Source organism: Balaenoptera physalus (assembly GCF_965194825.1).
Source record: "Balaenoptera physalus genome assembly, chromosome: 11".
Lineage (NCBI taxonomy): Eukaryota > Metazoa > Chordata > Mammalia > Artiodactyla > Balaenopteridae > Balaenoptera > Balaenoptera physalus.
In genome coordinates this window covers 103,594,799-103,607,486 of record NC_138896.1, presented here as the reverse complement: position 1 = coordinate 103,607,486, position 12,688 = coordinate 103,594,799, and the positions used below count along the sequence as shown (strand labels likewise).

General features: G+C 53.2%; 2 protein-coding genes across 13 annotated transcripts in view; one reads left to right on the top strand and one right to left on the bottom strand.

The window, feature by feature from the left end:
- The window catches only part of OGG1 (8-oxoguanine DNA glycosylase), a gene marked incomplete at its 5' end in the record, with an annotated part of 41,425 nt that overhangs the window by 22,887 nt on the left and 5,850 nt on the right, over positions 1-12,688 (bottom strand). For 3 of the 11 annotated variants that reach the window (XR_014251421.1, XR_014251422.1, XR_014251423.1), the window contains one exon: positions 907-1,037. The exons of 2 other annotated variants lie outside the window; for them this stretch is intronic. Coding sequence is in view for 1 of the 9 variants with exons in the window: in XM_082415779.1 (XP_082271905.1) it covers positions 4,624-4,680 (57 nt within the window). Of the gene's footprint in view, positions 1-2; positions 1,038-1,627; positions 1,827-4,494; positions 4,681-12,688 lie in introns of those variants that run through there. 6 more of the 11 variants (XR_014251425.1, XR_014251426.1, XR_014251427.1 and 3 more) reach the window with 6 other exon arrangements.
- CAMK1 (calcium/calmodulin dependent protein kinase I) lies at positions 2,226-12,676 on the top strand. 2 transcript variants are annotated; one of them, XR_014251420.1, is made up of 12 exons: positions 2,226-2,320; positions 4,310-4,424; positions 6,511-6,642; positions 7,871-7,945; positions 8,053-8,191; positions 9,019-9,145; positions 9,238-9,313; positions 10,007-10,119; positions 10,690-10,768; positions 10,864-10,951; positions 11,128-11,407; positions 12,318-12,435. XR_014251420.1 is itself a non-coding variant. In XM_082415776.1 (12 exons), the coding sequence occupies exons 2-12, from the start codon at positions 4,342-4,344 to the stop codon at positions 12,624-12,626; spliced, it is 1,113 nt and encodes a 370-aa protein (XP_082271902.1). In that variant the 5' UTR covers positions 2,232-2,320; positions 4,310-4,341; the 3' UTR covers positions 12,627-12,676. The 2 variants fall into 2 exon arrangements, 1 of the variants encoding a protein (XP_082271902.1); XM_082415776.1 differs by lacking the exon at positions 11,128-11,407 and adding an exon at positions 12,544-12,676 and having other exon boundaries at positions 2,232-2,320.

The following is a 12,688-nucleotide window of genomic DNA, read 5'->3' as shown; positions in this document are numbered from 1 at the left end:
ATCAAGACAAGGAGAGATGAGAGAAAGCAAATCCTCCAAGTACTGTGTCTCCAGTTCCGGTCTCACACCCTGATCCATGGTGTTCCTCTTTCAATCTTGCCTCAGCTATTGTGAGCCATAGGCTCCTCTTTGGTGAAGCTGGCTTAGATTGGGATTCTATTACTTGACAAGTGAAAGAATCTAACCAATGGCAAGGAGATTTAGGGGAGGGAAATTGCCCCTTAGCCCCCTATCCCCCAGGCAAACTAGGTCCCTTCTCTGAGCCTCAGTTTACACTAAAAGTACATTTTAGCTGTCAAATTTTTAATCCCAGTGGTATTCAAGGCATTTCACATACATCAGTCTCATAGAATTCTCAGGAGAATTCTGAGTCAGTCATCGATATTCCCATATTCCCAATGAAGAAACTGAGACTCAGAAAGGCAGAGTGTGACTCAGTTAAGTTAGTCTCAAAAGCCTTTCTAGGGGGACTTCCCTGGTGGTGCAGTGGTTAAGAATCCGCCTGCCAATGCAGGGGGCATGGGTTCGAGCCCTGGGCCGTGAAGATCCCACATGCCACGGAGCAACTAAGCCCGTGCGCCACAACTACTGAGCCTGCGCTCTGGAGCCCACGAGCCACAACTGCTGAGCCCACGTGCCACAACTACTGAAGCCCGCGTGCCTACTCTTGCCGTAACTATAGAAAGCCCGTGCACAGCAACGAAGACCCACCTCAGCCAAAAATAAAGAAATTAAATAAAATAAATTTATTAAAAAAAAAAAAAGCCTTTCTAGGAACCTCAGCCATCTTCCTTTCTCACTGTAAAATGGGCATAATAACTGACCACCCTCAGACACAGTCCTGAGGATAAGAAAGGGAAAAGCCAGTTGAAATTGAGTTGGGGGTAAGCATTGTCCCTTCCCCACCTTCCTGGAAAATGCAGGAATTCAAGAGTTGGGGGCAGCACTGGGTGATGATGGAGGTGGAGTTGGGGACCTCGGCAACGAGCCTCCTCTGGCTGGCTTCAGTCGAATTCATCACACCTTTTCTCTCCCTGCTAATTAAACAGTGATAGAGAATTGAAAGATTTGGAGTCAGACAGATCTGGGTTCAAACTTCAGTCCCACCCCTACTTCCTGGGAGTTGCTGCCCCGCCCCCCCGGGCCACCTTCCCAAAGAAGGCCTTGTGCAAGAGGACGTCAGTCAGGTCCCTTGGCCCCCTGCCTACCTCCCCGGAGCACTTTCGGGCTTTCCCTCCCCAACCTGGCCCCGAGCCATCGGCCACTGGCGCCTGCCTAGTCACGTGGCCCTGTTTGGCCGACTTCCTCTAGGATCCTGATTTAACTCTCCCTCCGCCACCGTCCCTCCCCGCCCCAGGCTCTCTGGGCACCATACCTGTTCTGCCCGGCAGGTGTAGGGAAGTAGAGCATCAGCTCTGCCTCAGAGGGGGACTTCGGGCTTTAGTTTTCCCGCCTGTCAAATGCGGCCCCCACCCTGCGGTTGCCTCAGTTCTCTTCACTGCCTCCTACTCTTGCTTTGTCCTTTCCCTACGGCCCCACCCCTCCACCCCCATCAGTCTCCTAAGCCCTTCCCAGGGACGGAGGTGGGGGGAGGGGGAGGGGGAGGGGAGGAGGGACAGAGTCCAACCTTAAGGGAGCTCACGGAACTGGTCTGAAAGAAACTCCAAGAGACAGGGTGAAAATGACCAGCTTCCGGCATCAGACAGACTTGGGTTCGAATTCGACTCTGCTTCTGACCAATTGCTGATTCTGAACCCTTCATCTCTGTGCCTCAGTTGTTCCTTCTGTGAAACGGGGACCCTGCCAGGAGACGAAGGATGGAAAGACTCCAAGGGAGGCTCCAACCTGAACTAAGGGTTTCCCCCGCCCACCCCCGCTCCCGGCGCCCCTTCCCTAGCCCGGGTGCGGAGCCTCACCTCCCAGTCCCTAGTCCCTCCGCCGCAGGCTCCTCCTCCTCTGACATCAGAGCCGCGGGCGGGGGGGCGGAGGGAGGCAGCTGAGCCCGAACCGAGCCCCACCGCAAGAGCGGGCGTGCGGCCCAAGCGCGCAGCAGCGGCGGACGGCGGACGGAGCTCGGCACCTGCCAACTCGGGCCTCCCAGCCAGCCCCGCGGCTGGGCAGCCGCAGGTACAGCCGGGAACCGCCCCGCCCGCGACCCTGGGCGCTGGCGGGAGGCGGGACCGTTCAGCCGCTGGATACCATCCCCGAAAGATGGGAGGGGGTGCCTGGGCGTGCTGGACTCTACAGGGTCAGGGCTGGGCCTTTCCCCCCCACCTATGGCCCAGGCCCAGCAGGTGCCAGGCGGCCGGTGGGAAACTGAGTGGGTAAAAGAGGAAGGAGGAGAGGGTGGGTGGGTGTGTGTGTGTGTGTGTGTGGTGTGTGTGTGGTGTGTGGTTTGGTGTGGTGTGTGTGTGTGTGTGTGTGTGCGTGTGTGTGTCTGCCTTCAGCTGGGCCTGAATGTGGAAGGACTGGGCATTAGGAGGTAAAGACGTGTGGGGGCCGTGTCGGGGTATGCGAATGTCATAGCACACGCAAGTGGATCTGATATGAAGTTGCAGCATGTTGGTGTGTAAGGGTATCCGTATGGGTGGGGATGTCTGGGAATCAGTGTTTGGGCTGCACATGTGTACCTAGGTGTTGTGTGTGCTGGAATCTGGCTCAAAGGGTAGTAAGTCAGAGTTGGGGGGTATACAGTTGTGTACTGAGGATGTTTGGAGTTAGATGTATGAGGATTTGGAGTTTAAGAGCTTCTAGGGTGTATAGGAGCTGGAGGGTGAAGGATGTGAATGAATCTGGGATGTCTGGTTGTACAGGTGAGGGGTGTGTCTGTCCTGTCTGCATGTCATCTCATCCAGGTGTGTGTGGATGTGTGTTTTGGGGTGTGAGAGGGATCTGTGGGAGGGATGTCTGGGTGTGAGGATGTCTGAGGAAGTGTGTCTTTGGACATGTGTGCTGATGTCTGGGGGTACATGTATGATCAGATGTCAGAGTATCATCTGGAGATGGAGTGTGCTGGATCTGGGGGCAGGTGTTTGGGTTCAGGGGTGTGGGTGGGTCTTGGTGTGGTGTATCTGGGTGTAGGGATATGTGTGGAACTGTGAGGTTTGTATTTGCCAGGCCTCCAGGTGGGTTTTAAAATTCTGCCTCTAGAGCTTACCATCAAGTCTCCTTTCCTAGAAGTTTCTGCCCCTGGGATAGGTGGCCAGACCCCCCTGGGAACAAAGTCCCACCCAAAGAGTGGGATCGCACACCAGGGGCTCTAGTCAGGGCACCTTCCCCTCATTTTCCCACAGAAGAAACAGAAGAAAAGTGCTCTCCCTGAGGTCACACAGTGACTGAGGTCACACAGTGGACTCTCTTTTGGCCTCACTTTCTGTGGGCCTGGGATGGGATTGAGAGGCTGTGTTCTCTGGATGGGTCCTAGTCTGGCTGCAGCACCCTCCAAGGCCTTTACCTTCAGCAAGCTTAGCTGGGCCCCCAGCTAGGGTCACTGGGCAACTCTGGGTCCAGACCCTATCCATCGCCAACCTCAGTCTCCCCATTCTCCATCTGATAAATGGAGAGAGAATGCTCACCCTCTACTGCTGGTTGAGACAGAGGTCTCAACAGAGAAAAGTACAGGCTGGATCAGGGTGAGATCAAGCCGGGAGGGGACAGGTTGGGTGGGACCATTTCTCAGGCTGCTGGGACCCAGACGGGGAGTCAGGAGTGAGAGGGGGGTAATAGGAGGTCCGGGGAGCTCCAGCTGTGGCTGCTGTTGCTGTGGTAACAGTGCAGAAGGAGCTATTTAAAAACATGGCTGAGATATTGCTGGAAGCCCAGGCTGACGGAAACCTGATTTCCAAGAGGCCTGGCAGGGAGAAGGAGGAGGGAGAGGAGACACCCCAGCAATTCCCAGGGTGGGGCTGGGACATCGCTGGTTCTGGGGACGGGGGATCCTCCGGGTCTGTGCATTTCTACAGGCTGCTCTGGGGTCTTCTCTGCTGTCCTCCCAGAGGTCAGTGTCCCCCTGAGTGTTTGGATTTAGAGAGGGAGAAACTGAGAGGTGAGCTGAATAAACGAATGAATGAGTGACTTTGTTGAATAAAGAATTTTGCTGCCACCCTGAAGGATTTTCCTCTAGGCATAAGGATATGATGCATGGATGTTGCTGAATGACCAAATGACCTGTGAATGAGTGAAAGTTGAATGATTTTGTCAAATGAATGAATCAAGGAATGAATAAACGCAGGCTGAATGGGGCCCCCAGTAAGTTCCCACGAAGAAGGCTGGGCCCTGCTGAGTCTTTTCCTTCCATTCCCTTTCCCAGGAGCCCTGGCTGTGGCCAGGGGGCAGTGGGCCATGCCGGGGGCAGCGGAAGGCCCCAGCTGGAAGCAGGCGGAGGACATTGGGGACATTTACGACTTCCGTGATGTTCTGGGAACGTGAGTCTCAGGGCAGGGGAGAAGGGGGAGCTGTCCCTGAGCTGGGGGGTGGGGTTGGGAAGGTCCTCACTCCTGGGCCTGACTGGCTGGGGAGACTGCGTCCAGGGTGGTGCTTCCTCTAGCCAGTTGATCACTGCTTCCTGTTTCCTGCTGCCCAGGCCCCATGGTGGCCTTGTATGGCCCGACTGGCCTGGGCTTCTCACTTCTGGCTGACAGTGGGTGGAACAGAGGCTGCTCTTGCCACAGCTCTGGGTTCCTGTGACGAGAAGAAAGTAGGAGGAATGAAGGAGCCAGTTTTTCAAACTTGCTGCCAAGAACTGGGGGTTCTGGCCAAGGTTTTGGAACTGAAGCTGGGCGTGGCTCTGTTCTCAGTGGTGGGAATCCAGAAATAACTCAAATCTGATCTCCCAAGTCGATCCCAAACATGTGAGGGAGACAGACCTACGGAAAATGACAACAGGGAGTGTGCTGTGCTCTAGCTAAATCCGGGAATGAGGACTTTGTTGAGCCCAGAGAGAGCAGTGGCTTCTGTGTGGAGAAGAACTTTCTGGAGAAGGGAGTATTAGAGCTGGGGACTAAAGGATGGGTAGGAGTGTACTTGTCAGAGAGGGAGAAGGCATTCCAGGCAGAAGGAATAGCATCAGCAAAGGTTCAGAGGTATGTTATGTGTGGAAGGAGACAGAGTCTAGTGGAGCTTCTAATCAGAGGCTGGGGGAAGAGTGGAAGAAGAGGCTGAGAAGAGAGAGGAACAGGTCATGTAAGGCCTGAAAGCCAAGCTATGGAGGCTGGACTTGATCCCATGAGCCATAGGAAGACATTTAAGACTCTGTGGCAGATTTGCAATTCAGGATGGTCACTCTGGCCAGAGCATAGAAGGTAAATTGGAGAGGGACAAGACTGGAAAGCAGCAATGAGGCTATCACAGTCACTAGTTATTCTGATGATTGAGCTTTCACGAGAGATGCTTTTCTTTGACTTATGACTTCTTATTATCCCAGGGAAAGCAAATCGTCCTAGAAAGAACACTCTAGTAAACCCTCCTTAATCAGTGAACTTTAGTGAAAATGAATGTGTTCCTTTCTAAGAGCCTGTTAGAAAGCATTGCTTCTCAAACTTCAGTGAGCATACACATCAGCTGACAGTCTTGTTAAAATGCAGATTCTAGGGCTTCCCTGGTGGCGCAGTAGTTAAGAGTCCGCCTGCCAATGCAGAGGACACGGGTTCGAGCCCTGGTCCGGGAAGATCCCACATGCTGCGGAGCAACTAAGCCTGTGCACCACAACTACTGAGCCTACGCTCTAGAGCCCGTGAGCCACGACTACTGAAGCCCGCGCGCCTAGAGCCCGTGCTCAACAAGAGAAGCCACCACAATGAGAAGCCTGCGCACCGCAACAAAGAGTAGCCCCCGCTCGCCGCAACTAGAGAAAGCCCGTGCGCAGCAACAAAGATCCAACACAGCCAAAAATAAAATAATAAAATTAAAAATGCAGATTCTGATTTAGTAGGTCTAGGGTGGGGCCTGAGATTCCACACTTCTGAAAAGTTCCCAGGTGATGCTGATGGTTCTTCATGGTTCTAAAGGGTGTTAAATAAGCCATGACTCAAATTGGCTTTCAGAAAAAGGAGTGAATCAGTCATGCACATAATAAAAAAGCCTAGGGAGTAAACTTCAGGCATGGGATGCAGGGGCTCACATGATGTTATCAGGAAATTGTCTTTGACGGTTTCTCAGCTCTGATTTCCTTTGTATTGGCTTCATTCTCAAGCAGGCTCTCCCCAAGTGGTGGCAAAGATGACCACCATTAGCTCCAAGCTTACATCTTACCAGCTTAGCAGGAAAGAGCACCTCATTCTCAAAGTGCCAGTAACCTGGCTTATATCACAGGACCCAATTACTGTGGCCAGGGGATAGACTACTCTGATTGGCCAGGCTGGGTCACCTCTGGCACCAGGGAGGTGAATGAGTGATGGAGGGAGGCTCATCGCATCTCCTTGGTCTGGGGATGGTCACGTAACCCATAGGGGGATGGAGGAGAGGCTGGAGGGAAGCTGAGTTCCCCACCTCGTGAATCCCCTCTCTCTGCAGAGGGGCCTTCTCAGAGGTAATCCTGGCAGAAGATAAGAGGACTCAGAAGCTGGTGGCCATCAAATGTATCGCCAAGAAGGCTCTGGAGGGCAAGGAGGGCAGCATGCAGAATGAGATTGCTGTCCTGCACAAGTACGTGAGCCACATCCTGTCCCTGCCCTGGGCTGACCCTGCCTTGACCCCTCCCATTCACTTCCTATCTCTGCTTTGGGCAAATCATCTAAACTCTCTGAGCCTCAAATTGCTCATTTGTAACATGGGGTAATAATCTCCACTTGGTAGGGATTTGGGGAGCATTAGAGGTCCTTTATTTCAAGTGCCTGGCACAACAGCTAACATGACAGATGTGACCGAGATGCCACTGCTTCTTTACAGTGGTTTAATGTCCAATCAGATCTAAAGGTCAATCCTTGAACATGTCTTGAACCCATGTATCTCAACTGACGTTATCTCTAGACCTACTGCAAGTTCCTGCCACATATTAAACCACCCAGCAAGTTGAAAAATGCCCATCTGTGGATGCCCTGACTCAACAACCAAATGGTCTCTGAACTGTTCATGCTGATGGGAAACCTGCTGTTCTCACTGAAAAGCTCATATAGAATCTTCACTTCCAGCCTCCCCCCCTGAGCTTTCCAACCACCATGGGCAGGGACGAAATAATCATTTCCACTGTTGGGTCAGGAAGACTGAGGCCCGGAGAGGACAAAGGACTTGCCCAAGGTCACACAGCAAGTGTGTGGCAGAGCCAAATCTTCCATCAAACTCAATTACCATCATTGGTTCATTTCTGGAGCGTTCACTGTGTGCTAGGCATTGTGCCGATTCTTCCCTGCATTTCCTCACATGATCCTCACTCCAACACTTGGAGGGAAGTACTATCACTGGCTTCATATTATAGATGAAGAAACTGAGGCCCGGAGAGGTTACCCTCAATTCAGTGAGTAGGAGTGAGCACCCACTCTGCACCAGGTGCAGAGCGACAGTGGTGAGCAAGATAAAGCTGCTGGCCTCGTGGAGATGACGTTCTGGTGGGGGAGGCTGACAACTGTATAAACCCGGACAAGTGTTAAAATCATACACTGATCAGCACTGTGAGGTGAGAAGACCTGCCCCCAAACAGCACATGGCAGAGGCGGATGAGGACCCAGGTCTGTCTGACGCCGGAGCCCAGTGTTAACCCCCGTGGCTCTCCTGCCTTCCATGACACTATGATACATCATGGTAAATCAGCTTTTCCCTTTGAGACCCAGATCTTTGGCACGTCCTGCCCAGGTTTGCAGGCGGTGGTTCTTCACGATGAGGGTGGGGAGGTGGCTGAACTGTCCTCAGGTCTGAACCACCTCATTTCTCCTTTCAGGATCAAGCACCCCAACATTGTAGCCCTGGATGACATCTATGAAAGTGGGGGACACCTCTATCTCATCATGCAGCTGTGAGTGGCCCTGCCTCTGCCCCTTCCTCACACCGCTCCCTGCTGCCCCCTCCCTGGCCTCTCTGCCTCCCGTTCTCTTGTCCAGACTGCCCTGTCCCTGGCTACAGGGTGTCAGGTGGGGAGCTGTTTGACCGAATTGTGGAAAAAGGCTTCTACACAGAGCGGGACGCCAGCCGCCTCATCTTCCAGGTGCTGGATGCCGTCAAGTACCTGCACGACCTGGGCATCGTACACCGAGACCTCAAGGTGGGTGTGAGGGTGTGTGGGGAGCTGGGGCACCCAGAGGTGGGGCCTCTGCAAACTCCTCACTGAGACCTTGGGTACCTCTCACCCCCTTGCTGAGCCTTGCCTTCCCATCTGCAGAACTGACCTGGTAACCCCTAAACTGCTTCCTCCCCATTCCATTTCCGACACACAAATGGACACAAAGGTGAACTGTGCTGTTATTTTATCCCAGTCGCATCTTATGTCTTTTTCTGATAATAAAAGTCCCACTTGCTCTTTGTAGAAAACTTGAATGGGGCAGCAAAACACAAAGAAGAAAGCCAGAAGCCCCTGAAAGCCTGCTCCTCAGAGACAATGACGGGGTTCACGTTTTGTAGTACATCTCATTCTGCTCTAGGAGAAGAGCGCTGGGGTGAAACAGATCTGGGTCTGAATTCTGTCCCCGCCACTCCCCTCCCTAACTGTAGATTCTCAGGCAAGTCACTTTGCCTTTCAAGGCATCAGTTTCTCCCCCTGTAAAGTGGGATTATTCAGAGTGGCCTAGCAGGGATGTGGTAAGGATAAATTGAAATCAAGCACAGCACAGGATCTGGTGCACAGGAGCTCCTCAAAAAGTATTCAGGGCGTCACAGTACACACCTGAGGTTTATAGGAAATTCCCTTCCATATCCCCGAGGCCCTTGGCCTTTTGGAACTTCGAACTTAATTTTCTTGTGCCTCCAACCAAGATGGCAGTTGTGACGCCACAGTGGCTTTTGGGGGGCTCGCTGGGGTGCTTGGGGAGGCAGAAGGTCCTGCTAGCCTCTGGCCATCTCCCACTCCTCTTCCCCACCCTCCCGTCTTCCAAGCCAGAGAATCTGCTGTACTACAGCCTGGATGAAGACTCCAAGATCATGATCTCCGACTTTGGCCTCTCCAAGATGGAAGACCCCGGCAGCATGCTCTCCACAGCCTGCGGGACCCCAGGATACGTGGGTGCGTTGGGCCGTGGGCTGGGACTGTGGGCGGGGGAGGAACCCAAAGCTGCCGGGCAGATTTGTCACCACCATGTCCCCTTCCCTCCACAGCCCCTGAAGTGCTGGCCCAGAAGCCCTACAGCAAGGCAGTGGATTGCTGGTCCATTGGGGTCATCGCCTATATCCTGTGAGTGGGGGCTTGGCCGTTGGGGATGTGGCTTCAGAGTTCTCCTCTCCCCTACTTTACTCTCTTCCTCCTCTCTGCCATTTCTTCCTTCCTGCCGTCCATATTTATATCTACCAATTAATGACTAATATTACTTCACTCAACAAATACTATGTTTCTGGCACTGTGCCAAGCACTGGGGCTTTAGCAGAGAACAAGACAGACAAGGTGCCTGCTCTCGGGGAGCAGACATGCTAGTAAGGGAGACAGAAAATAAATAAGTAAATAAATCTATAAAATAATGGCAGGTGGTAAGAAATATCAACAAGAAAAATCAAGCAGGGGAGGGAGATGGGGATGGATGCTATTTTAGATAGGAGGTCAGGGAGTCTCTCTGAGGAGGTGGCATGAGTGGCATCCTGGCTGAAGTGAGGGAGCCAGACATTCGAGGTGTGGGGGGAGAATGGTTTAGGCAGAAGGCACAGCAAGTGCAAAGGCCCTGAGGAAGGACAGATGGCGGCACGTTAAGGAACAGAAAGCCAGGGTAGCTGGACAGGAGTGAGCAGGGCAGAGAGGGGTACATTTCCCCCCTTTGTAAAAGGGGGAACTCCTTCCTGTGGGTCCTGCCTGATCCTTGAGACTGCCCCAAAGCTCCATCCCGGAGCCAGTGGGCACACTGCAAGTGGAGGTGAGAGTGAGTTTCTCCTCGCCCAGGCTCTGTGGTTATCCCCCCTTCTATGACGAAAATGATGCCAAACTCTTCGAACAGATTTTGAAGGCCGAGTACGAGTTTGACTCTCCTTATTGGGACGACATCTCTGACTCCGGTATTTGGGGCTTTGCTTTCTTCCCTTGGGTCCTACCTCCGGTGCCTTCCTCATCTGCTTTGGGGGTCTCCTCACTGCCTTCCTTCCACCTGATTCCCCAGCCCCAGACTAAGAGCTGTCCTCGAGACCAGACACCCACCCTGGGTGCTTCTCTTTGCCGGGCTCCTGGCCTGAGAAACTGTAGGCTTTCATTCATTTGGTCTTCAAACATAGTATTTTAGAAAATACCTCCCCCCACTGACTTCCTAATGCCTAAGACACCACCATTCATGTTTTTATCTGTCCTCCTGTGCCTCCAGTTAGGAGGCAAAGCTGTGAAGCCATTATCAATCATGTACACATCAGTGTGAATACACTGAGCACAATCTTCTCTAGGAACAAGTTATTCTTAAGGGAGAAAGCTGGAGGGTTGGGGTGGGTCTGGGGTCTTAGAGAAAAGGGTGCAGGTGGGGTGGGGCGGTGAATGGACAGATCTGGCTTCGATGCTGGCCAGACCTGAGGGGTGGGTTCTATCTTGGGGGTGTTCTCAGGCACCACCATGCTGTCTTTGCTCTTGTCTTGGGGATTCAGCCAAAGACTTCATCCGGCACTTGATGGAGAAGGATCCAGAGCAGAGGTTCACCTGTGAACAGGCCTTGCAGCACCCCTGGTGAGAGCGCCCACAGGCTGCGGGCTGGGGTGGGATCTGGGGCCCCAGGCCTGCCTCTACCTTCACTGACAACCCTCCACACACATCCGCTCTAGGATTGCAGGAGATACGGCTCTAGATAAGAATATTCACCAGTCGGTGAGCGAGCAGATCAAGAAGAACTTTGCCAAGAGCAAGTGGAAGGTGAGCCCACGTTTAGTCCTGGGTCCCAGCCTCCCCAGGACTCCTCCCCACCCCCATCCAGCCCTCAGCTCACACAGCAGCTCGCACCTCGTGGGGCACAGTGTAAATGCTCAGGGGTGCTTACTGAAGAACCTCATTCATTCATTCAATGCTCTGTGACACCTACTCTATTCCAGTGATGGTCCCTGACCTCCACGTCTAGAGGGAGAAAGAACAGTGTATACTTCTTAAGGAGACATCGAACCCAAGCTACGAGGTCCTGGAAGGGGCATAAACCTGTCAGACGTGATAGCCGAGTAGGAGTTAGCTGGGCACAGCAGAATAATATCTGAGGCAGAGGGAACCAGGGTGCAAAGGGCCAGGAGACGTGAGAGTGCGGCCATTCAGGGCAGTGCAAGCGCTAAGCCTGGCTGGACCGGAGGAGCTGTGGGGCAGGAGCCCAGGCTGCAGACACAGGTAGGGGCCAGGCTGCTTGGGGGCTTGAGTGCCACAGTGGAGCAATGACTTGATCCTGAGGATGCTGAGGAGCCCCAGAAGGATTTTCAGCTGGAACTTGCCCGTTAGAAAGGGCTCTCAAGATGCAGAAAGGCACGGTGCAGGCTGGGAGACCCTTTAGGGGGCCGTGGCAGAGACACAGTCAGGAGACGGTGAGGGCTTGGACCAGAGCAATGGCAACGCGAACAGAGAACACTGGTTGGTCCAGGAGTCGTTTGGGAGGCAGAACTGACAAGAAGTGATCGTAGAATGGATACTGGGGGAGAGAAGAGATGTCCAGGGCTGGCCCAAGATTTTGGTTGGGGACGAGGTGGATGGCAGTACTGTCACTAACATGGAGATCCCAGGGGCAGAAACTTGTTTTAGGGGATGATTTTGGTTTGGGACGTGGTAAATTTGAGGGACATCTCAGTGGATAGGTTGAAGAGAGAACGATACACACACACCTGGGCGAGTTAACCTCTCTGTGCCTCAGTTTCCTCCTTTGACAATGGTGACAGTAATAGTGCCCACCTCAAAGACATTCGTGACGATTAAATGAACTACTATGTAAATTGCTTAGAACAGTGCCTGACACATAATGCTATATTAAGTGTTTACTATTATGTGAATATAAATTATATATAAAAAGTTACGCACGTCTATCTATATATTTGTATACATTTTATACATGTGCATGTATGTGTGTATTACTATATGATATGACTGAATATAATTTAATAAAGTCTTGTAGAGGTTTCAGGGAGTTTCAGGCGATCAACCAATATCGCCTGAATAAAACTAACAGAACTGCTGCGAGAATTCCACCGCCAGACCCTGCCCCATGATGTCCCGCTCTCTCCAAAGTCCCTTCTTCCGCCTCTCTCCACAGCAAGCCTTCAATGCCACGGCCGTGGTGCGGCACATGAGGAAGCTACAGCTGGGCACCAGCCAGGAGGGGCAGGGACAGACGGCAAGCCACGGGGAGCTGCTGGCACCAGCAGCTGGGGGTGAGGCCCTGGGCTCTGTGGGAGGGCATGGGTGGTCCACAGAGAGGCACCCAGGCTAGAGCAGAGGGTCTCCTCCTGTGGCCAACTCTGCTGTCTCTCCCCGTGTAGGGCCGGTGGCCAGCTGCTGCTGTCGAGACTGCTGCGTGGAGCCGGGCCCGGAACTGTCTCCCACGCTGGCCCCCCAGCTCTAGGGGCCTGGATCCCACTGCTCCCATGCTGGCCCCCCAGCTCTAGGGGCCTGAACTCCGCTGCT

What these genes read in the sequence shown, in the direction of transcription:
- CAMK1 (XM_082415776.1), top strand. Translation starts at nt 4,342, where the DNA reads ATGCCGGGGGCAGCGGAAGGCCCCAGCTGGAAGCAGGCGGAGGACATT. An exon ending in TTCCGTGATGTTCTGGGAAC is followed by an intron (nt 4,425 to 6,510) that starts GTGAGTCTCAGG and finishes CTCTCTCTGCAG; the next exon opens with AGGGGCCTTCTCAGAGGTAA. An exon ending in GAGATTGCTGTCCTGCACAA is followed by an intron (nt 6,643 to 7,870) that starts GTACGTGAGCCA and finishes TTCTCCTTTCAG; the next exon opens with GATCAAGCACCCCAACATTG.